Raw genomic sequence first — 24,725 nt, forward strand, 5'->3', positions numbered from 1 at the left:
GGGCTGGCGGGCAGGGAGCAATCAGGACAGGGGCGAGGGGGCAGTTTGGGCCACTTCCCTGGTGTCCTGCCCACAGCCCGCCGGGCCGACAGGATGAGTGATTGGCTTGAAGGGGCTGCTGGCCGTGCCGCGCCATCTGGCGGGGCTATTGTGGGCCACACAAAGGATGGAGCACGTGGGCAGGGGCTGTCCAGGAGCGGCGGAGGGCGCGGGCCTCCCAGCACACACCGGCCGCAGTGACTCTGCCGCAGCCTGGGCTCCGGAGCCCGCTCTGGCTCACCACTTCCCGGGAGGAACACGGGCGACTCCCTTCCCCCGAATCTTTGGCTAGGATGCTTTAAACAGCTCTGGCTCTGAGCTGATTTACTGCTCTGCTAAGATGGAAAGGCAGTTTTATGTACTAGGTAATTAAGTGGCATTATAGACGGCTGAGAGTAAGTGGCTGCTGCTTTAATAATGAAAATAAATGACCCCTCGACTGCTTCCCAGCTCGATACTGTTTTCCCTCAGTGTCAAGACCTCAGAGAGGGACAGAACGTGAGTGCTTGAGTGTGTGCATCCTGCGTGGGTGTGCGTGGGTGGGTGCGAGTGTGCATATCTGTGTGTGCGTGTGCACACGTGTGCATGCACACGGGTCTGAATGAGTGAGTGCGTGTGTGTGCGTGTGTGCATGTGGGTCTGAGTGTGGGGTGTGCAGGGGAGGAAGTGGTGGCTCCTTCCTGATCCCTGGTGTCCAGGACAGTTCTCCGGCCCACACATCCCCCAGGGCAGGCCGAGCCTCGTCCTGGATAAACTGCTTTCCCGCCCTCGAGGCCAGGCCGACCCAGCTCTGGTGCCGTAGCCGTGGCTGGGCTCCCCCTCGTCACAGGCTCGGCCTCAGCCCCTGTGTGATGAGGTGACTGTGCCCATCTCTCACATTGTGTGCCGGGCACCTACGGGCATGTCAGCTCTCCTTCGACTCTGCATGGGCACTGTGAAGGCTTGTGGAGGTAGAGAGCAGCTGCCTGCCACTGCCTGCCCTCCCTTCTCACCCCATCCATGCGCCCTCCTGCTCTCCCCACCCGTGTGTCCTCTGCCTCAGCGTGGGCCTGGAGCTCGTGGTTCTCCAGGCCGGGCAGAGCCCACACCACCTCCCAGCCCCTGCCCGGCTCTGATTCCCATTGTAGAACTTGCAGCCTGGTGGTGCCAGTCCCCAAGTGCTCCTGTGTGACCAACTGCGCACCTCCCTCATCCTGGGCCTTGGTAGTTCTTTCTGAGACATGGTAGTGTCCATGGCAGCTTCTCGACTTTGCAGTGCCCCGCGGCGGCCGAGCTGTGATGTGTGGGGGAGTGGCAGAGAGAGGGAGTCCCTGGGACTGGGGATGTGATGGGGCCAAGCTGGGCTCCCAGGCAGAGGCAAATCTTTCCTGAAAGCAGGGCCAGCCCGCCCAGGCACAGCCCAGCTCTGGGAGGGTGTGTGCTGCCCCATCTGTGGGTGCCACCCCACTCCTCTCCATGGGCACCCCCACCCCTCTGCTGTTGTGAGCTCGGGGGCAGGCCCTTGCCCTCATAATCCTTGGCTCCAGGGCCCAGCATGGAGGGGGCACCCAGTGAGCTTCTGTGCCTGTGTCTGCCCGTCGTGGGGCAGCTGTGTGTCCCTGGCTCTGTGGTTTGAAGGCCCTCCTCCCTTGGGCCCTGCTGCTCTAGGAGGCCTGGCTGGCCCCTCGCCTCTTCCCCAACCGAGCGTCTTTTCAAGCCCAGTAAATGGAGTCCTGCCAGTGTGCTTTGGTTGCCAGAGTAACTCGCCCAAGCTCGCGCTGTCCCGAGCTCAGATCCAGACATGCCAAGGCGTAATTTTGCCTGGCACAGCAGTGGCAGCGTGGGAAGTTTATCCTTGGGTGCTTTTGCTTCCTGAGGGACTCGAGGATCCAGGGCACCTTGGGCACAGCCTCCTGTTGCTGCCCGTGATCTGCAGGCCTGCGTCCTGCCTCCTGTCAAGGGAAGGGAGGTCAGGGTGGGGCTGATGGGTCAGGGCCTGCTGACCCCGTGGCTCCCCGTGGACTCGATGCCACCTGTCCCCCACCTGTGTGGTCCCTGAGTTTCAGAGGCTGGGTAGAGGTGGGCACTGGAGTCTGGGGTGCAGTGAATGGTCCTAACTGTCTAGGAGAGTGCCCAGAGCCTGGAGGAGTGAAGTAAGCCTTCCTCCCTTCGTTCCCTCTCCTCTCATGGTTGGGTGGCCTCAGGCCCAGGGCAGAGGTCATCTGGTCCAACTCACTGTACAGGCCGGGACCACACAGCCAGGGGTGGCCTGCCCATGATGGTGTGTGCCCCTGAGTGAGCTGTCCTGGCGAGATGGAGGGCTCGGCCTGTAGCTGCAGCAGGACGTGGCCAAGCAGAGGTGGCTCTGTGGAGCAAGGCTGTCTCCCTGTTAAGCTCTTTGGCCTGGGACTTGGAGAGCAGTTGACCTTCCCTGTACAGCTGGAATTCATTCCCCCGGAACTGCAGCGGTCAGTGGGCCGACCCTGGGCTGGGCATCCTGGGGCCTGGCTTCTCATACCAGCTCTGCTATTCCCCAGGGGGTTCAGGGGGTTTGACCCCTCTCCGGACCTTGGTTCCTTCCTGCAGATGGGTCTCAGGCTCGGTGGGCTCCAGCGTCAGAGCAGAGCTAGGCTGCGGCTGTTGATTAACCAAACTGCGCCCCTGGTGGAGGGTGTGTGTGACCAGCCTGGTGACTGCTTTCCTGCCTGTGACCTTTCTCCAGGCTGTGGAGCAGGGTGGCCTGGGGGGGGTGGGCATGCTTTGAATAGCTGAGCCCCTTCCAGGGCCCTCTGCGAGCGTGCCTCTCCTTCAGACCCTCATTCAATGACATTTGAGTGTCCCTGTGGAAAGGACCTAGCCGAGACCTACTGCAGGTCTCTGAGCCTCCTTTCCTCCACCCCAAAGTACACCTGGTGCCCGCTGCCTCAGGAGGGTGCTCCACGAGTCAGAATAGGTGTGCTGGGCGCCTGCCTGGCAGCTGGCATGGTGGGGGCTCTGGAACTACCACATGAGGCGTTCATCATCCCCCCTCCTGCCCTGAGGTTTTATTCAGGTGATTTTGCCTGCAGCGGTCCCTTCATGTAATCTCTCCGTGGGTGTGACCACCATTTCACAGATGGGAAAGCCGAGACTCATGTTTCTAAGAGGGTACATATTCATTAGGGAAACAAGAAGCTTTGGAAAAATAGAAAGAAAACCAAAACACACATTTGGCCCGGTCCCCCAGACCCTGCTCCGAAGCCTTTTTGGCTCAGATTGAACGGTTTATTTTCGCCCTGCACGTGAATGCTTTGGCTACTGGTTATCTCCATGTGTGTTCACTGTGGAATCTGGCTTTTTTCCAGTCGCCATTGCATCAGATGCCTTTTTTCCCCTTGGTCATCATAAACCGCGTCTGTGGCTCCCCAGCATCCCGTGAAGTGGGTTAAGCTGAATTTATGCAGTGGTCGCTGGACAGATCGTGTCGGTGGAACAGGCAACTCCCTTGACTCGCAGCCGTGGTTGTGGTCGGCAGTGACACCTGGCTGGTGGATTGGGGGCTCCGTTAGCTCCGTGGAAGTCACTCTGGGAAACACAGCAAGATGGTGCTCAGGATGTCGTTGGTGATACAGTCTGACTAAAATTGGCCCAGCATCTTCCCATTTTGACCCTTAAAAATCTATGAGAAGCTGCATTTGTTTCTTGGGGATCCTGTAACCAGGGACTGTAAACTTGGGAGCTTAAAACAACAGAAACTTATTCTCTCAGCGTTCTGGGGCCTAAAATCAGGGTGCTGGCAGGGTGGGTTCCTTCTGGAGGCTCTGAGGGAGGGAGAGGGCGCAGGAGAGATGCTCAGAGAAGTGGAGTGGTGGTCTGGCTGCTGGTTAAGGTCGGAGCCGAGTCCGAGGCCGTCTCCCCACTGTCTGCAGAGTGGCCTGCCGTCTGCCAGCACGGGAGGCCTCGTGGGTCAGGGTGACCCTGAAAACCACGGAGGTTGCCCAGATTGCTCTGACGTTGACTTGCACAGATGTTCTCAAGTGTGTCAGAGATTGATCCCCCTCCCCCGCAAGATTGAACTGAAAATGCATTTTCCTCTGCGATGTTTCACCTTCTTGACGTGTTATGTTTGGAAGCTGTTATTATTAAATGTCTGTGAGGAGAGAAGACGGGATGCGCCCGCTTGCTTGTCAGCGCAGAGAATGCCTTAGCCCGCCTTCGCCCCAGGCACCCTGACTTGGAAGCGCATTAGGTTCATTGGATGGGCCCATTGGAGGCATATCCTGGGCATGCCATTGGGGTGGGCCGGAGGGAGCCCTGGTGGCCCTGGCAGCCCTTCTCCGGACCAGTGTCTCCTCCTGCCCAGGGCACCACTCAGCAAAGAGCCCCTTGCATTTGGCCGCCTTCAAGTCCTCCAGGCTGATGTTTAAAGAAGGACCCTAGATGGGGGTCCTTGCAGGTGGGGGAGCTCAGCACAGGTGGGAGAGGCACTAATGAGGGGTCACAGAGCGAGCCAGGCAGTGGCTGAAGGCCCAGCGTCTTTCAGGGAGCCCGAGTGGCCCACAGGCTGGGTTGCAGTGGGGCAGGCACCCCTGGGGTCGTGTGCCCTGCTGGGCAAGAGCATGCATGGGCTTTGGGCTCCCACCCCCGCTGTACCATGTCCTGCGAGTCACCTGGTCTGTCCGGGCCTCAGTTTCCCTACTTGTAAGTGGAAATAATGGCATCTCTCTCAAGGGTTACTGTGAGGATCAGGTAACAGGTACGTTCCCCCCACCAAGTGTCTGGAAATGATGGAGAAAGTGGTTTTCTTTTTGTTTTTTAAATCCTCACCTGAGTGTATTTTTCCCATTGCTTTTCAGAGAGAGTGGAAAGGAGGATGGAAGGGACAGAGAGAGAGAGAGAGGAACATCGATGTGAGAGAGGAACATTGATTGGTTGTCTCCTGCACTCGCCCCGACTGGGGAGGAGCCTGCAACCGAGGTCCGAGTCCTTGGCCGGATCGAACCCAGGACCCTTTAGTCCGAGGGCTGACGTTCTAACCATTGAGCCAAACCGGCTGGGGCTGTCTGTTTGTGTGTTTTTTGAAGGGAATTTAAAGCTGCAGAGACGTGGCCAGGCAGCACAAGGACTCCTGCAGCGCCCTCCCAGGTCCGCCAGCAGTTGTCGCCTGGTTGCCTCCTCACTGGGTGTGCGGACGGTGGTCTCTCCTGAACCGTCCGAGGGAAGTGGGGGCTCTCACGCGCCTTCACCCTAAGTACCTTGTTCTTAAGAACAAGGATGGTCGCTTCCATGGTGACGGGATGGTTGTCAGCCTCAGGAACTTGGACGCCGAACCGAGCTTGTCCTGTCACAGAGATTTAGAGACGTGACTTTCTGGCCCAGGACCCCGCCTGGGGGTCCTCGTGCTGTGCCGTCTCCGAAGCCGCCTCTCTCTCGGAGCTGGTGGCCCATCTTCCCTTGTTTTCTCGACACTTTCGGAGAGAGCGGACCAGCCACACCCTGGCCCTGTCCGACGTGGCCCCACGGTCGCAGGAACAGCCCAGAAGGAGGCTCGTCCTGTCGCGAGGCGCTGGGCACCTGCGGGTCTTGGAGCCAACTCGGATCAGCCGGTTTCGGAGCTTCCCCGGGCGTCCCGCCGAGAGGCTGTGTGGTAGCCCAGCCTGGGAATTAATAAGTGACTGTGGGAGGCACTTGCGACTCTGCAGGTGTGCTGTCCTCACCGGGCACTCCTGCCGGGCGGCACCCACTGCTCCCCACCTGCCGTGGGAATGGGGACTTTCTGACCTCCTCTGACCTGACACGTGGCGCTTTGGCATCCTGTGAGGGGCCCTCCCCTCTCCCCTCTCCCCCTTCGGCCTGCATGTGGACGTGTTTGTTTTTTTACCTGTGTGGACATAAGGCTGCTTATTTTATCCATCGGGGTTGTAACCCTGGCTCTCCCTGTCGTTGACATTGTCACTTTGCCTGGGACACACAGCTGGCTGTACGCCAGGGAGGAAAAGGCATTTGGGGTTTGACGAGAATCCTTACAGGGTCACACGGGCCCTGGGACCAGGGCTCCTGCTTTCGTCCTGGCCAAGCCTACGACCTTGGACAAGTTGGTAAACACCACGGGGCCCCCGGCTCACCCCGGTGTTGGAAGTAAAGGTTGGGACAGGCCAACCTTTAAGGCCCTTTCCCCCTCCACCCTCAGAGCACCCTCAGAACTCCCAGGCTTTGTGCTCTCCTCCCACGGAGGCCAGGGGTTGGCTGTGGGGCAGTTCCTGGTGGCCTGTCATCACCTGTCACCTGTGGGAGTGATGGCACAGGGTGGCTCCTTTTTACCCACCCTGCCCACCTCGCTTCCCTGTGGCATGTCTCCAGCAGGCCCTTCCTCTGCAGAACCCAGGGCTGTTTACTCTCGTTAGTAACCAAACACTGACCTCATCCTGGCACCGCTCTCCTGACCTTCGGGCCTGTTCCTGTTCATATCTTTTTTAAAGGGACACAGCTGCGTGGGCAGGCGCGGTGGTGTGCTTTGGTGACGGGCCCGTACCCACCTGTGCCCACCATGCCCACTGTGCCCACCTGTGCCTCAACTTCCTCATTGTACAGAGGACTGTGTTGGGTCCCAGGGAGGGCAGAGGAACTGCCCAGGGTCACACAGCAGGTGGTGGCAGGGCTGGGACTTTGAGCCCAGGCCCCTGGTATGCGGATGACACACCTTCACCACAGGTGCTCGTGTGCCCTTTGCAATGACCAGCTCCACCGGTCACCTCTCAGAGCCTGAGGTAGTGTTTACGTCTGGGGGGAGGGCTCATGGTTCCTGCTCTGTCCAAGGGCAGGGTGCGAGGATCCAGGGTGGCGTGCAGGGATGTGAGGGTTGCCAGCCTTCTCCAGGCAGCAGCGCTGCAGGGACTTGCAAAGGGGTGTGCAGACGCCAGCATAGAAGTGCTCGCGGCTCTGGGCCCAGCGCACTCAGGTGGAGGCTCCCTGCTGGGACGGGCAGGGGCTTCAGGGTGGGCAGGGGCTGGTGCCTCCCGGGCAGCCGAGGCTTGGCCAGAGGCACCATGGAGAGGCTCTGTGTGGGGACAACCACAGTCACCTTCAGATGAGAGCTGGGGGCACCACGGGGAGAGAGGAGCAAGACTGGGGAGGGCTCCACTGGGACTTTAGGCAGGAGTGCAGTGGGGACAGCGAGTGGAGCAGGACCACTCCAGCAAGGTGGCGGGCGAGGCAGGCTCTGCCCACACGGTGTGCCACCTGGAGCAACGAGCGCCCTGGGGAAGCCCCTTGCTCAGGCGCTTGTGTTGGTGAAGGTTCTGGGAGGACCTGTAAGAGGGTTGCCAACTGCCCCCCAAATTCCTGAGTTGCAGCGGCCTGGCCTGGGGGTTCCCGAACCCTCCCAGCAGCTCTGTGAGCAGGATCTGACAGACAGGGACGCAGAGGCTCAGAGACATTTAGCCACTAGTGTGAGGTCACACAGTCCTTACTGCAGAGGCCCAGCTGACCCCAGCCTCTCCTGACCTGCTCTGGCTCTCGGTCCTTCCCCCATGGAAATCATAACCCCTGACCCATCCTCAGTGTCCTGGGGTGACCAGGTGCCTGGCCAGTGGGACAGTGGGCTCCTGGCCTGTCAGTCCAATTTTGGGCCATCCACTTATGTTACGATGGGAAGTGAAGGGTTTTCCAAGCCCTACCCAAGTGAGCAGGTGACCTTTGATCCCTGGAAATCACGTCCCCCCTCCCGCATGTGGAGATCCGTGGGTCCAAAGGGCAGTTTCAGCTGGGCTTACCGGGTGAAAGTTAACCCTGGCCTGAGGGGCACTCAGAGAGCTGAGCCCATGAGTGATGGCAGGACAGGAATGCACCTGGGGGAAGCTGGCAGCCCCCCTGCATCCCAAACACCCAGGCCCCCATCAGCACCAATGCCTGTAACTCTGTAGCCCTCTCCTGCAAGGGCTCGACCCACCCTCACTGTCCTGAGGGGACACCGAGGCTCTGATGGGGACACTCCTGGCCAGCACCTGCAGCCAGCCTGCTGGCTCCACACCCAGGTGCTCTCCCAGCAGGGTGGGGATAGACTCTGCCCTCCTCCTCTCTGCCAGCTGTACTGAGGGCCTGACTCACCCAGGCCAGCTTCTCAGTCCCCACAATGACCTCAGGTGGACGCGCAGGCTTCAGCTTTCTCAGGGTGGCTGGGTCAGGGGCAAGAGCGCAGCGCACGCAGGTGGCAGCCCAGGTCCTTCCACCCACCCTTCATTCTCCCCGTGTGGTGGGGGGTGGGGGTGGCGGTGGCAGTGGTGACATCAGGGTGCAGGCTCACCTGGCCTGGGAGGAGCTGTCCTTCCCTGAGCCTCCCACCTGCACCTCCAGCCCTGGGTTTTGCTACCCCCTTGCAGGATTCAGCTCAGACCCTCAGGTGACTTCCAACTGGGCCTGGGGCGTGGGTCCTTGCAGGCTTGAGCCCTTTCTCCTCTTGCTGGGCCCTTTGTCCTTGCTGGACCCATCTGACCGCTTGGATTTGGCTCAGGCTGTCTCTTGAGCCCTGTGTCCTGGGGGCTTTCAACAGGGGGCCAGTTTGCTGGGAGGTGAGAGGCTGAGCCAGGACTTGGTCTCAGCTCACTGTTCCTTCTCGTCAGGGCCACGTCGCCTGCTCCCTCCCTCCGTCTCCACAGGCTGCCTGCGCTGTGCCAGGGAGCACGGGTTAGGTAGCCGTCAGCCACTGGGGTCCTTCCAGCTCTGGTGTTGCATGCGTGCCGTGGCCCTCACTGCCCCCGGGGACTCCGCACGGCTGGGAGGGCTACTCCTCTGCCATGCAGGGACCAGCCTCAGTTAGTTCCCTCATCACACCGGCCCAGTGGTTATAGTGCCACCAAAACCTCAACCTAAAACAGAGAAGGGGCATTTGCTTTACAGACAAACCATACCACGTCTGCTGCTCATGTGTGACATTCCTAAATTGGATTCAGACCCCACTTTTTAAAATTTGTGGTGGAGCCCCAGCCTTGGCTAGATCGGAAAAGCAGGCAGGTGCCGGGGGCTCAGGTGCGCCAGGCCCAGGTGGCAGCCATGCAGTGGAGGTGTGTGGCTGTCTCCACGGTGAGCTGATGCGGGTGGCTCAGCCCCAAGGTGGGTGTGTCCCGGGTTGTCAGTCTGGAAGCCTCAGTTCACTCTTTCCTTCCCATCAAGGCCACGTCAGAGTGTGGGCACGAGAGGACGGGTGGTTTTTATTGAGCACCTACAAAGTGCCAGGCTTTCACAGCTGCTGCCTTTCTTAGTCCTCACAGCAGCTTTGCAGCTTTGGTTTTTTATCTCATTTTTATTTGTTTTTTATTTTTAAAGATTTGTTATTGATTTTTAGAGATGGGAAGGGAGAGGGAGAGAGAGAAACATCAATGTGAGAGTGAAACATCAATCAGCTGCCTCTTGCACACCCCCTACTGGGGATTGAGCCCGAAATCTGGGCACGTGCCCTGACTGGTAATCGAACAGGTGTCTTCTTGGTTCATGGATGACTCTCAACCAGCTGAGCCACACTGGCCAGGGCTTATCTCATTTTTAAATGAAACAGGCTCAGAGTGGCTAGACAAGCAACTTGAAGTCACGCAGCCGTAACACTTAGTTTCTATGTTGGTTTCCTTTGGCCACGGTCACTGATGACCACAACCGTGGTAGCTAAAACAACACATTTATTATCGTACAGTCCTGGAGGTCAGAAGCGCTAAACTCAGGGTGTCAGCAGGGCTGAGCCCTTCCTGGGGCCCGAGGGGAGAGTCGGTCCTCCTGCCTTTTCCAGCTACTAGAGGCACCTGCTCCCTGGCGAGTGGCTCCTTCCCCATCTTCCAGGCCAGCGCAGGCGTTTCTCTGACCTTCCCCGTCACGTCCCCACTGACCGCAGCTGAGAGAGGCTCTTCGTTCTTAAACACTCTGAGCCTAGATCGGACCCACCTGGCTGGTGCAGGCCCGTCTCTCATCCTGCTTTCTGTGGCCTTGATCATAGCGGGGGGTTAAGGTGTGGGCATCTTTGGGGGACAGTGGCCTGCTGAGGACAGTTCATAAGTGAAGGCTGAGAACCCCCTTGTGATGTCATATGGGGAAACTAAGGCTCAAGGTTGCATGGAGGGTGCTGCCGGGGCTGGGACCCTTGACCCGGGTTTCCCCCCAGCCACTCGGCCTCTTCCTGACAAGCCTGGGCAGCTGGGCATTGGGCTCCTGTGGCTCTTGTTGCCAACGCTGGTTTTCTCCTCTTGCAACATGCCCCGGGTGTGAAGGGAGCCGGTCCCCCGCCACTGGAAAAGGGCGTCCTTCCCAGGACCCGGGGGCAGGGTGGCACCATGAAGCCGGCTTCGTTGATGATCCTTTGGTCAAGGCCCCCCGCTGCGGGTTTTATGTGAAATGGGAAGCTCAGTGTGCTGTCCCCAAGCGGAGTCTGTGTCATTTCTAATCGGGCGGGTCCTCACTGCCTTAATTGCAGGGACGCTGTCTGCCAGGGGCCCTGAGTCAATCCCTGTCCTGCTCCACCTGCCCCACCCCTGTGTCCACACAGGGCTGGAATGTCCCCTGGTGTCCTGCCTCCTCCTGAGCCTCCCCACTGTTCCCGCCCCCTCTGCTGGACAGTCGGCCCCATCCTGGCCCCACCAGCTCCTTGTGGAGGGCCTGTCAGCGCTCAGTACAGACCGGGTTCACCTCTGATGATGAAAGCCAGCCCCCCTTCTCCTGAAACCAGCAAAGGGCTCCCCTTTTTTCCTACTGAGGGGCCTGGCACATCCATTGTGGGGCTCAGTAAATGTTTATCCCCCACCCCCAGACTGCAGTCCTGCCCGTTGTGGGCTTGTCATTATCTCTGTAGTTCACTTGTGTTTGCGGGAGGTCACCCCGCCAAGGGATAGTCGGGGCCAGGCGTGTGTGGGGTCCCTCGGGGATGGAGCCCAGAAGTGGATGATTTTTTTTTTTTAAAGTATGTTTTTATTGATTTTTAGAGAGAGAGGAAGGGAGAGGGAGAGAGAGATGAAACATCAATGAGAGAGAAACATCAACATTGGTTGGTTGCCTCCTGTGTGCCCCCTGCTGGGGACTGAGCCTGAAACCCAGGCATGTGCCTGACCGGGAATGGAACCGTGACCTCCTGGGGCCTAGGCCGACACTCAACCACTGAGCCACACCGGCCGGGCAGAAGCCGATGATTTGAACAGCCACTGCTCAGCATGGATCAGGGGTTTGCAGCCCTGAATCCCTGGGAGGGTGTCTAAAATGTGTGTGGACCCTCCCCTAGAGTACAGTTTAGTTGGTCTCGGGAAAAGAGAGCCGATGTTGAAAGGCCCCGGGGGAGCCCGGTGCTGCAGTGCCGAGAGCCACAGGCTGGGTGGGGTGACTTGGCCACCGTGTGCCTGGGTGTCCCGGCCTCTATCAGTAATTCCCATTCGGAGTGAAATCGGGGTTGGTGGGGGAGGGGACGCCACCAGTGCCGTCACCTGCACGCGCAGGTTAATTTCCGGGTGTGAAATTGGAGGCCCAGGAAAGGAGTTTTTTCCCCTCTTCTCCCGGGTTTGAAACGATGACACACTTTCAGTTTGGCTTGTCAGGCTTCCCAGGGGTAGACGGAGAAATGAGCTGGAGTTTTCGGTTTGAGAGCACCGGAGGCTACGAGACAGATCCAACCCCGGGCTCTTTCTAAATGAGCCAAGTGGGACCCGGCTTCCCGTTCAGCTGCTCCCTCGAGACTTCAGTGTGGACTGGGGGGAGCCTGGTGGCTTTTCCTGGAATTAAACACCAGGCGCCCCCACAGCCCAGGATGGGCAGGGCCCTGCTTCATGGGGGTCCCTGGAGTGGTACAGCACACAGGGGGCAGATGGCAGCCAGGGGACAGTCTTGTGCCTGATTAGGGGAGGCTGAGCGGCCAGCACGGAGAGATACCGGTTTTCATTAATGCAATTATTTGTTTTCCTCTGTGCCCATTCATTTTCCTTCCTCTGTGGGCTCGGGATGGAGAGGGCGGGGCTCCAGTCTGTAGAGGCTGTTCCGTTTCATTATTCAGTGATGTTTGAGGTTTCCATGATCTTGAGTCTCTGGACCTGGAGGTGGGATTGTGGACGCTGCCGGATGCCTGCCCGCTGGACATCAGTGACCAGGGCAGTGTTTTCAGTGTGTGACTTTGGCTTTGCTACTTAACCTCTCTGAGACTAAGGTTCCTCTTCAATAAGCAGGACAGTAACAGTGGGGCTCACCTCCTCAGCTCCGTTGAGGTTTGCATACGGTGATGGGAGGGTCAGGGCTGTGCCCGGCGCCTGCTGGCATAGGTAGGTGCCCAGTGAAGTTTGTGGGGGTGAATGGGAAAGAAGGTTCCCTTCTCAGTGTGCTGTGTGGATGTGAGAACTCTTTCCCACGACCAGGGCCCTGAAGTCAGCGCCGAGTTTGCAGCGGCTGCCTTGGCCAGTACCACCCTGCAGACCACCGTGGGCAGCCCGGGCGGGCAGGCCAGGCCCAGGGAGGGAGCGGCAGGGGCCTGTGTTTCTGGACCTCCCAGCCTGACTGGCTCAGGGCGGCCGCCGCTGAGAGGTGTCCTCACAGGAACCTGATGCTTCCCTGATATGCCTCCCTCAGCCCTCTCGCCTTCATCCATAAATAATACCTGTCTCACATTCAGCCCACGCCTCCTAGAGCTGCAGTGTGTGCCAGGAGGCAGATGCTAATGTCTCAGGTGTTCCTGACCCTGCCTGTCACCGTCCCACCTCTGCCCTTGGACTTGCCGTTCATCCCCACCTTGCCTGTCTGCCTATCAGAGCCCTGCTTGCCCTTCAGTGCTCACCTCAGATGCCGCTTCCTTCAGGAAGGAGTCCCTGATTTCTCCCCATCGGTACCTCCTTGCTCTGTGCACCCCCTCCCCGCCCTTAGGCTGTACCTCTTTATTCCACTCTGCCCTTCAGCAAACATGGCTATTCCCACAGCTCTTTCATTAGGTTGAGGGACCCTCGAAGAAGGGAACCATGTCCTTGGATGATCATGAATAACTCTGGTCTTGCTGGTGCCTGGCTTTGTGGCCTTGGGCAGACCTGTTCAGTCTCTGAGCATCTTTTTCTCTGCTTACCTGGCAGGGTCCCTGGGAGGACTAGAGTGAATGCATCTACATTTAGGTAGGTGAGCAGCCTCACGTGTCCTTCTCACAGCTACGTCTGGAACCTTCTGTGTTCCTGGGGCTTCCATTCCAGTAGAGGATGCCCAAGCGGAAGCCTTTCAGCTTCTGCTTGCTTTCCCCTAGCGATGGGGAACTCACACCCCACTGGTAGCCTGGACTGTCATGAAATTGATAACGCTCCTTTCTAGACCTGGCTTCTGCTCTGTAGGAATTCAGTCAGTGGTGACCTTCAGGACCCCCCGGTGTGCTCGGAGTTGGTGGGCCTTGGGTTGGAACATCCTCCAAGACCTTTAAGGAGACAGGATTATTGGCAGGCTCTGTGAATCGGTGTCCCGGGCCTTGCCAGGGACACCTGGATGTGCCTGTATGTCACAGGTGAGGACAGCAGGAATGTCCAGCTCCAAGACCTGCTAACCTGGCCTCTGGGCAGGGGCCACTTGGGGACTGAGCACCGGCCAGGGTCCAGCTGCTTCCCAGCAGGACTGGGCTCTGCAGGAAGTGTGGCCTGTCCTGCCGTCTCTGTCCAGGGCTGCACTGAGTTAGGGGGAGGGCACGGCTGCCTGGGGGGAGGAGGGCCGCTGCACCACTGCCTGGTCCACAGCATCACGTGTCCTCCCTGAGCCGCTGTTTCTTCATCTGTAAACGGGGCCGGTCGCCCCCTCTCAGGGAGATGACAACTGTGTGGAAGGCACACCGCTGGCGCTCGCTAAGTGTGCGTGTTATCCGTGGTCCCACTCACTTAGTTTGTTCTGGCTGCTTATAAACAGCAGATGTTTCCTTACGAAGTTCCGGAGACTGAAAGTCTGAGATCAGCAGGCTGGCAGGTTCGGTGTCTGGTGAAGGTCCGATTCCTGGTTCAGAGCTGGCGTCTCCCCACTGCGTCCCCACTTGGTGGAAGGGACGAGAGCTCTCTGGGGTCTTTTATAAAAGCACTAATCTCACTCCTGAGGGCTTCACCCTCATGCCTGAAATATCTCCCAAGACCCCACCTCCTAATACCATCACAGTGGGCATTAGGTTTCAACACATGGATTTGGGGGGGCACAGACATTCTGACCATAACAGTGTCCCTGGTGCCCAGGGCTGGTCACAGTGCCCTGTGGTTGGTCCTCCAGGCTGGCCCCGGCCTGTGGGACTCGGTCATCGCTCCTCCTCATTTCTATGCCCGTGGCGGGATGGCGGTGCCTCCCCGTAGGGGCTGAAGGGTCTGAGGTCACCTGCGGGAAGAGCAGCTTGCTGTGTTCGGGGTGACAGCTCCCCCACCGGGAGGCAGGCAGAGCGGGGGTGTCTCTGCCCTGCTCGATTTCGAGTTCCTGACCCTCAGGCATGTGGGGGCACTTGCCTGCCCCTCAGGGTGAGTCCTGGAAGGGGGAGAAAGGAGAGAAGCCGAGGAAGCAGGAGCTCTCGGAGCTGTTTCCACCCTGTGGGGCAGGGAGGGCAGGGACCCTGCGTGAAGAGGGTGGCCAGCCCCATGGAGCCATCGCTGGGTCGCTGCCGCCGACCCCTGCTAATGAAGTGGAAGGAGAAGGGAATTAGCCAGCCAAGCGTCCTCGTGGACATGGCAGCCATCTCGGCAGAGCCCCGTAGAGGAGCCCAAGGCGTGGTGTGGCCTGGTCTGCTGCTAACGACCTGCCACCAAGCCTGTGACCTTGTGAGGACCTTGTGGGGACTGTGCTCGGTGGGAAGGGGCTGGAAGGGAGGCAGGGCTGGTGGGGACCCTGGAGGGGCAGCAGCTGGAGAGTCAGGACCTGTGTGTCACTGTGTGTCAGCATGTGTCACTATGACAGCCCCCCCCCCCAGCCTCCACTTCGCCTGTGCAGAGGGAAAACCACTGTCTCCCGAGCTGTGGCACCCTGCCCTTGTCTCAGAGGCACTTACTGCTTCCGTGCCCACCACTCATTTCACCTGCCGGCACCTGCAGCTCTGTCTGGGGGCTTTTCCTGTCTGTTCTCCAGGTTGGGGGGGCTGTGGCATCACCACCCCTTTCCATTGGGAGCAGCCCCCACCAGCGAGGCCTTGGACAGGCGAGTAACCCTGAGACCCCCGAGCTCCCAGCGGATTGACACCCCCTGTCATCTCTCCACCCCCACCTGGGCTCCCCGGGTTCCCTCCTGCTTGCGCTTGAGTCCGGTCTCACCCAAGCTAAGATGTGAGCTCCTGGCGAGGTCATTGAGACAGCAGTGTGCAGAGCTGGTGAGGGAGGTCACTGTCACTGTCACTGTCCCAGGCTGCTGCTCCTTCCTCTCATTGTAGCTGCTGCTGGGAGTGAGTAGGATTTAGAGCCAGCTCTTTGGGAAACTGGCCCGACCCACTCAGCAGGATGAATTCCTGCTAGGTCCTCGGTCTTTTTCTGAGGACCTGCTTACCTGCTGAGAGGTGAGCTAGGTGAAGAGGCTACAAGGGTGACCAGATGCGGCCTCTGGCCCCCAAATTCTTAGTTTGGACTGAAGGTGAGGCTGGAGAGGGACTGCCTAGCCAGGGAGGAAATCAGGCCAGGAGGGGAGGAGATGGGGCCTAGCCCCTGCCTCACCGCCCTCGAGGAGGCAGGGTGTGTCCCTGATGGTCAGCACCAGGACTCAGCACAGGGCTCCTGGGCTGGACCTGAACAGTGCCAGTGGGGAGGGGGCCCAGACCCTGCAGACTGGGGACTCCTGCCTGCCTTGGCTGCACAGAGGGTCTGCGAGGAGGGGTGAGGCAAGGACTGCTGATGGCTCCTGGAAGCGAGCATGTTGCATATTCCCCCCCAGTTGAAGCTGCATTGTGAACCCCCCAGAATTGGTCCAGTGAGCCCAGGGCGGGTGAGGGGAAGGAAGGTCTGAGCAGATGCCTTGGCCAGCCCAGCCCAGCCTGGAGCCCCTTTTGTAGTCACCCCCCTCCTCTTCCCTGCAAGCAGCGAAACCGGGAAATGACGCTTCCCTTCCTCGAGGCTCCTCATTACTGCAAACCCTGGGATTAATTTAATTACACGCTCGACTCCAAGAGGCTGGGGCTCAGAGGCGCCCGGTGGGATCACGAGTTGCCCAAGGCTGCTGGGAAGGCTCGGCCTTCCTGGGTGCAGGCCCTTCCTCGGGCTCCTTCCCTCCCAGCCCTCCCCACCCCCATCCCTACAGGTCCACTGTGCTCCATTCTTCCCCTTTTCAGGGCACCTGCTCTCTGGCCTCCGGCAGTGTGCATCTAGCTGAGTGTGGGGACAGGGTCCAGTGTGACAGGGAAGGCTCATCTGGGACTTGCAGGGGGCAGCCTGGATCCCTGTGAAACTGCGGGAACAGGCAGGCTTGGGGCTGGGCCTCAGGAGAGGCGTCCAGACCGGATCTGGGAGAAGCAGGCAGAGGGTGGCTGGTTGAGCCTGCTGTCCAGCCACCCTGCCAGCTACCCTTCTGCCTCCCTTGGATTAAAAATTTAAGTGATGTCAACGGCTGGCTGTGCAATGTGAAGGTGCAATAATTTAATCCCTCCTTTTTATAAAAGAAAGATTTCTCCCTCTCCTTGAAGTCGACTATTTGAAGGTGAACAAGAAATGGCGTGAATTAAAAAATGAAATCTCTCATTCCCCCATGGAAACCACAGCACGGCCAGTATTTCCATGTGCTTCCTCCTGAGTTTATTTATATGCATAGATTTGTTAAGTGTTGCAGCATTTACTCAGGTAATTTTGTGTCCAGTTCTTTCCGTTGGCGTTTAAGTGTTTTTCACATTGTCATTCGAACGATGACAGGGTGTGAGGCTGCTCCTGCTGGACACGGTTATTTCCAGTTTTGGCCATGGTGACACTGTGACACTGTCTGCAGTCTTCATAATTGAAATTAATTCTTTAGGATAGATGCCACTGGAATTACCGGATGATTTAAAATGTTTTCAGACTCTCATATTGTTCTTTTGAAATTCAAATGAAAACCCACACACCCGGTGGCCTGAAGTGTGCTTTGATCTCTGCGGCTACTCCGGGGTTTGAGGCAAACGGGTGGAGTGGGGTCTGCGTCTTGGTCTGGGGCCATGGACGTGGCCTTGGGTCTGTGCCCACGTGTGGTCAGTCAGGGAGGACAGCTGGCCTGCGTGCGGACTGTGGACCCAAGGCCTGGTGCTGGCAGTGGGCTGGTGGGGTGTTGTCACCTGTGGGAGGTGTGATGGCCTGTGTCCCTCTCCTGGGGCTCGCTCTGTCACCACTCTTTTTTCCTCACTGCTGTCCTGGGAGCTGGGAGTTGGACCTGCCTCTGGGCTGAGGCTGAGGGGATGGCTGGCTCAGACAGGAGCAATGGCCTGTCCCTCCCACCCGATGCCCAGCGAGTACACTGAGGCTCGTTGGTAGGTCGGCTGACTGTGTGCCAGTCTCTGACTCCACCTGTCAGATGTAGAAGGAAATGCGGGCAGCTCCTGACCGCCACCCCATGGGAATGGCCGAGAGGCAGCACCGTCCCCAGTAGCCTGGACACTGTGGGTGGACAGCGTGCCTGCCACCCGAAGGCTCTGTGGCTGTGTGGGGCTGTGTGAGTTAGGGACCCCCCAGGCTCAGCTGGCAGTCCCTTTCCTGAGCACAGGGCTCCGCCTGGACCCACGATCCCGTGGTGGGGGCTTCGGGGAGCAGGGCGGCTGGTGTGCGGCTGCAGCCAAAGCCTGGGCAGTCGTGGAGCGTCCCAGAGTGAGGCTTGACCAAGAACCGCGTCTTCTTTCTGGAAGCTTCTGCCAGCTTTTGTCAACGGTGTGGTGCTCGGAGCGACCAGGCGTGGGGCCCTGAGCCCTAGCCTTCGGGGTGGTGGTGGACGTGGGTGCTGAGGAGAGGGGCTAGAACGTTGGGCCCTGGGCCCCTCTGCTCGACCACCAGCCAGTGGGGACATTGTGTTCCTCTTGGCCTCGTCTGGAAAATGGGACAATGCCTGCTGGACCCTTGCCAGGCGCAGGAGCTGCCATGTATCACATGGGTGGGGGGTGGGTCCTCCCTCCCTACCTAGGGGGAGACCACGCTGGGCCTCCCGGTCTTAACTTGTACAGATGAGAGAGCTGGGAGGGCTTTGGAGTCTGTCTTGTCCCTTGGTTCCCAGTTGGTGTTCTGGGGAACCCTCCTGCTAATAGCGTGCAGAGGACACACAGGGTTGGGGAGCCCTGGCTGTACCCCCGTTTCCTCCCTGTGTCCAGCACACCCTGAACAGTGAGGCCTTTCCCATCGGCCTGTTTGCCTGGGTGGAATGTGGGAAGGGACTTGGGAACTGCTTATCAATTTGGGGTCACTGATGAGTAATTGAGGCTGCGGGCAGGCAGGGGCGCTGTCTGTAGTGACCACGGGCCAAAGAAGGGGAGAGCAAGGCCTTTTTCCAGCCGCAGCCAGAGACTGATGCCCCGGCGGGGGGTCTTCCCAGTGCCGGGTGTGCGCAGGGGTCCCAGTGGGGCGGCCTCTGGAGTCCCTGCCTGGCGTCCGATCTCACCTCCATGCCGCGTGCACTGTGCTGTGGACAAGCCACTTTACCTCTCTGATCCCTGATTCCTTGGCGGTCCGAGGGAGCCCCCCGCAGCGGGGGTGAGGCAACGCCAGTGTGGGGAGCAGCCGGCCCTCACAGGGCTGGCTCCCCAGCAGAGCTGGCCCATGGTCACCGGTGTCATCCCTGGAGCTTGTGTGGGCTGGCCTGGCTGGGAGCCACTCCTCTCAGGCTCCGAATTCCTGAGAGGTGACTGGTGTGGATGGAGTGGGAGGAGTTGGCTCTGCTGTTCCCCCGAAGTGACTGGGTAGGGCTGGCCACCTCCATTCCTGCCCAGGGTTGGGCCCAGTACTTAAAAAAATGCAGATGCTCCCTGGCCTGGCCAGGGCTGGCTGGCTGGGGCTCCTGAGGGTCCTTCCTTGTGCTCAGGAAACAAAGAGGCAGGTTGAGGGGCACACGGCACCTCTGCAGGAAGCTGCCTCATAACTGGGGCAGCCTCCGGGTGCGGCCCTGCTGATAGGCAGGAGCTCTTGGGGCCTGGGCCATGCTCTGCTGCAGGAAGGTCACGACATTCTGGGGAGAGGGCTGCCCCAGTCCTGCAGGGCACCAATGGGGGACAGTCATGTCATTTGTGAGGTTGCCAGGCTCACCAAGTAGTGCCATGGGGTTGGGCAGATGCTTCATTATTCCCACGGGGCATGCATGACAGTCTAGCTTGCCCTCCGGCAGCACCCAAGCCACTTTTGCCCACCCAGGAATGTGAAAAGGCCAGTGGGGTCTGTTCCCTGGGTCCCTGCGTCCCCTGAGGCTGTGGTTGTGAGGCATTTTGGAGCTGGCATTAGTTGAAGGCCTGGTGCCTTCTGAGATAAAGGGTCAGTGGTGTGACCTGGGAAGACCCTGTGTCCTGCTGGGGAGCAGTGACTGGCCTCGGGGTGCATGGGGTCCAGGCTGGCATCTGGGCCGTGTGAGCTCTGGAGAGATGCTCATGTGGACAAGAGGCGCACAGATGGTCCCTTACTAGGTGGCTACTGACCACCCTGGGGGAGGTGGCCTGTGATGTCTGACTCCCTCCTTGCCCCCCTGCGCTAACCTTCCCTGCCCTGAGTTCCACCTCCCTCCCCCGGCCCCTCTGCCTTGGGTTGCCTCTTGGCCCCCACCCAGGTAGGCTCCTTCCTCGCTGGTTGGCCTGCAGCGGCTCTGTCATCACCTTCCTCCTCTGACTGTGGGGCTGTGGCGGGGCCAGGCTCTGGGTGGCAGGGTGGGGAGTTTCCTGATATGATTGTAAAAGGGGGCCAGTGTGGTGAGGGAGGGTGCATCTCACCCCCTGCTGCATTCAGAAACTGGGGACGTGGTTGGGGTGTGTCACTGGCCTGGTTGCCGACAGCTCTCATTGGTGAGAGTCCTGCAGGGAAGCTTGGGTGCTGCCGGAGGGCTGCATCTGTGCCCGCTGCACACATTATTTGTAGAATTCTGTGCATCGGGCATGGTGCAGCAGGGCAGGTGGGTCCCAGGTGCTGAGCGGGCAGGATTAGGAGCCTTAGTTTCCCCACCTGGACCCCAGGCCCTGGGGTGGGCTGCCCCTGGGGTGGGCTGCCCATGGGTGTGAGGGACTTAGCAGGGGTGTTTATGAGGACGTTTTTGGACCTGGAGCATTGCTGAGGCTGAAGGAATCAGCCCAGGACAAGCTGGGGAAGGAGCCCTTCTCTTTCTGCCCAGGGAGGGTGGGGAGGGAGCTCTCCCACTGGAGACCGAGGCTGATGGTTCCTGTGCCCCTTTGTATTGTTACAGATCCCTCGTCCACCTACATCCGACAGCTGGAGACCAAGGTGAAGCTGCTGGAGGGTGACAAGCTCCTCACGCAGGTAGGCTGGCTGTGGGCGGAACGCAGGGGTGTACGTACTGCGTCCCGGGGGGCCAGTGTGAGCCTTCCACCCACCCACCGCCCCCGTGCCCGCCCCTCCCAGCCCACCTGGGCTCCTGCCCCCTTCACATCTGTATCCTCCCACCAGCCTGCCACTCCCACCCCAGATCACATCCTGGAACTCCGGCACCTAATGCTCCGTAGCCTGGGGTCCCTCCGTCACATCCTTTCACTGTCTGTCCCCCAGTGGACTTCGAGCTCCTTGGGGGCCACACTGGGCCTGTCCCAGAGATGGTGTGGACACACAGTTGCTGAGGAGATGGCTGCTTTGCCCCCTGGCAGACAAGTGAAGGCCCCAGAGGTGGGCTGGCACGCTTCACTCAGACCCACGTGGATACCTCCCTGCCCCTGCCACACCCAGTCCTCCCGAGGCTGGGGCCATCTTTCTCCATCCTGGGCGTGGCCGGTGCCACAGACAGATGAAGTCACGTCTCATCTCCAGCACGTCCCCAGCACAGGGTCCCCAGCACAGGGACAACCGGTTAGAGACTCAGTGAGGGCAGAGCAGGGTGAGAGGCAGAGCAGGGCGGGGCCTGTCTGCCAACAGGAGGGGCCTTTTCTGCTGGGCCAGGGGCTGTGGTCCGTCCTGACTGGGGTCCTGGGGGCTGGCTGGCTTGGCTGACCCCTCTAGCCTCTCTGTCCCTTGTGCCCATCCTTGGCTTAGTCTCACCCTCCCCTCCCTGTGGACACTCCTGGTCCATAAGTGGCCAACTGGCTGGGATGCCCAGAGCGTTTCTCTGGGAACCAGCCCCGGGGGAGGGGTGTGTGCTTAGCTGCCTGGCTCTGTTGCTAGGTGAGCGGCGGGCTTGGTGCCACTGCCCCACTCAGGAAGCCCCTCGGCACCTCTGCCTGCTGGGCGGCTTGGGGGCTCATGGCCCAAGCATGGAGCACAGCCCCCAAGCCTTACCCCTGCGTGGGCCTCTTGGACAGTCCCTGCAGCCCAGCAGGACCTGGCACAGTACATGGTTCAGGCTTGGGTTCCCCCTCACCCCTCCACCCCCACGGCCTCCACCCCCACACTCAGGTGTCCGGCCAGGCATTGAATTGCAAGGCTGGTTTTGTAACTTTATGTGGCGGTTTTAGGTTCTGCATTGTGTTGGCTCTGGGCTGCTGAGGGCAGGGAGGGGCTGGGGTCTTACCTGGCTGTGGGCTGGGGCTCCTTAGACCCATACTCCATGTGGACCTGACCTGGGTCGGCTGTGGGGTGTAGGGTGGGCCGTGGGAGCCATGGTGGAAGTGATGCGGGGGACTCCGGGGTGACAGGGCAGCCCTAGGGCTCAGGGCCAGTGCCTGGGAGCAGGTGCCCGGCCAGCACGGAGGGGAGGGAGCGGCCCAGCCACTGTGCAGCGGGATGGAGGCCAGGACCAAGACTGGTGGGGAAGCCTAGGGCGGTGGGTTCGTGGATGTGCCAGGCATGCTGGGCACAGACATCGTCAGATGGGGGCTGCAGACCCCCGCCCAAACCCAGGCTTGCTTGCTGGCTGCAGGCAGGTAGATTGGGGCTCAGGGACATGAACCTGCTTTTGCTTGCTCATCGCTGGAAGGGGAGAGGTGCTGGGGACTCAGGGACCACCCAGAGCGGAAGGTTCCAAGTGTCACTTTCTCTCTTCCTGAAAGAAGCCTGTGAAGCTGAGCTGCTCTGGCGGCAGCTGGGTGGGCCTGTGCGTGTCATGGGGGCGGCCATTCAGGTCCTATCCTCGGCTCTTCCTCAGCAGGGACTCTGCTGGTGGGCCCGGGTCTGGCTCAGGGTCCCTCAGTGAGCGGGTGTCAGGAAGGGGGCAGCTGCGTGGTGCTGGGGCCTTGGCCCTGCTGGTGCATCGTGAGCCCGCCTGCCCTCGCCTGGCCCCCGACCTGTAATCGGCACAAGCAGCCTGGAGCCGGCGGTGTCATCAGAGCATCTCCGGGGTCAGGGATGGGGCTCCTGCTGCCCCTGCCACCTGCTCTGCCCTCACTTGGCCTTGAGGGTGGGCGGTGTCGCTGGCCCTGGAGGAGGGCGCTGGTGTTCTAGGCCACACAGGAGAAATAAGAGATGGAGAGACAGTGAGAGGAGGATTTCCCGGTGGCATGTCACACCTGGCCTGCCTTTGGATTCCTGGGGGCTCAGATGGCACATAAAGGTCCTCAGACCACTTCCTGCCTCCCAGGCTCTGTTTGCTCACCTGCACAATGGACCCTCCGTGTGAAAGTGATCACCTGCTGTGTGCGTGGCCCCGGGGGAGCCGGGGGACCTGGCAGAGGCTTGCCCTCAGGGAGCTCGCTGTCCAGCCTCACTTTCATCCCTGCCTGACCACCCCCTTGTCCCACCCAGCAGGACTCAAGTGCACAAGGGGGCTGCTGGAGGACAGCAGAGGTGGGGAGAGCCCATGGCCAGGACCTGGCCCACGGTGGCCCAGGGAAGATGGGATTTACTTAGCCTTCGTCCTCTTGGCCTCCTGCGAGTCGTGGCTCGGCCCAGGCGTGGCCTCCTGCCAGTAGACTTTCCTTCCCCCCCTCAAGTGGCGTGGCCCTTGTTCTGAGCTTTCAGCCCCATGGGCTGCCCACACTTGCAGATAGTTTTTGGGCCCCTCCTTTGGGAAGCCTGGCCCCCGCCCCTGCTGGACTGTCAGCTACTCGAGGACTAGGCTGCAGTGTCTGAGTGGTCAGAGCCGCTTCTTTAAGGCTCATCGTAGGTGGACTGAGCAGATGCACCTTGGGGAACCCCTGGCTGCGCCCCCACCCAGACTCCTAGGCCAAGAGGGGAGGTCGGTTCTTGCCCAGACTGGGGAAGGTCTGCTTAACCAAGGGAGAGCTGCTTGTAAGGTAGTGAGTGTATCATCTCTGGAGGCAATTAAGTGAAGGATGTCTGACTATGTTTGGGAACCTTGAAGAAACTGCTGCTGTTGGGGGGGATTCTGGCCTTGACCTCATGAGCCCTGGCCTCTGAGATTTTATGATTCTGGCCCTTCCGTCCTGTCACTGAAATCAAATTGCACAGAAATCCCCAGCTCTGCAAAGTGAGGAATCCGCCTGTTGGCAGAGCGCCGGGGAGAGCAATATTATTCTTTGAACTATCTTAAGGGGATGTGGCTTTGGGGTTTGAGTGGGAGGGCAGAGGGCCTCTGTGGATCCCCACTTCCCACTGCCCCACCCCTCCCCCCATGGCCTCCATTTAACTCCGAAATAGCTTTAATTAAAAATGTGCGGAGTGCTCACAGACTAAATGACTGGATTGCAGCGCGTATTTTCTCTCTCTTGTCAGCTTTAAAATTTCATCAACACAGCTGCTTCCTCTGCGATGATTCCGCACGAGCCCCACTCACGCTGTGTTCCCTGTGGCTTCTCTGTGCCCAGCCGTGCTGGGCTGGGGGGGCTGTAATTGACGCTGGGCCTGTGCGCCCCCCTTCCCTCCGTTAAGTCCCCTGCTGGGCTGATAAATGAAGCCTCTGTGCGTCCAGAAGCCAGCTTCACAAAAGTGCAAGAAGCTCGTGGTGCCATCTCACGCTGGGCGAGCAGGCGGCCATCTGGGGGAGCGCAGGCAGTGGGCCAGGCCTGGACTCAACGGCCCCCAGCCTGCCTGCCCCCTTCCTTACCCCCGCGTCCCCATCGCGCCGTGCCGCTCAGGGTGGCTGAGCACTCAGGTTGGAAGTGACCCCAGAATTTATACCAAGCACAGATGGGGAAACAGAGGCCTGGGTGGAGCAGGTTTCCAGGCATGGGTGATTGTATTAGTCTGCTAGGGCTGCTGTAACAAAAGAACCACGCACCAGGCTATTTAAATAAGTGAAACACGTTGTCTCATGGTTCTGGGGGCCAGAAGTTCAAGATCAAGGCAGGGATGGTGCCTTCTGAGGGCCCTGAGGGAGGGTCTGTCCCAGGCCTCTCTCTTTGGCTTGCAGATGTCCGTCTTCTGCCTGTGTCTCTACGAGGTCTTCCCTCTGTGCGTGTCTGTGTCCCAGTTTCTCCTTTTTATGAGATCACCAGTGATATTGGATCAGGGCCCACCCACCCTGATGACGTCACTTTAATGTGATCGCCTCTATAAAGCCCCATCTCCAAATAGGTCACATTCTGAGGTCCTAGGAATTAGGACATCAACGTAGGAATTAGGGGGACTCAGTTCAGCCTGCAGCTATGCTGCTGTTGGCCTGATGCCTTGGGCCCTGGGAGAATCCCTGAGCAGCTCTCACCCGCCATGTGTCTTAGGCAAAATCCTGACTCTTCCAGTGCCTCAGTTTCCTCACCTGTAAGATGGGGATAAGGGTGAGGCCACTACATTGCTTGCCACACTGACCGGAACCCTGCACCTGGG

General features: G+C 59.7%; 1 protein-coding gene across 1 annotated transcript in view; it reads left to right on the top strand.

The window, feature by feature from the left end:
• Positions 1-24,725, top strand: part of CCDC85C (coiled-coil domain containing 85C) — a 66,640-nt gene that overhangs the window by 32,730 nt on the left and 9,185 nt on the right. Inside the window, exon 2 of the mRNA XM_087818299.1 lies at positions 20,305-20,378. Coding sequence (XP_087674425.1) covers positions 20,305-20,378 — 74 coding nt within the window. The remainder of the gene's footprint in view (positions 1-20,304; positions 20,379-24,725) is intronic.

Source organism: Miniopterus natalensis, chromosome 1 (assembly GCF_054644295.1).
Source record: "Miniopterus natalensis isolate mMinNat1 chromosome 1, mMinNat1.hap1, whole genome shotgun sequence".
Lineage (NCBI taxonomy): Eukaryota > Metazoa > Chordata > Mammalia > Chiroptera > Miniopteridae > Miniopterus > Miniopterus natalensis.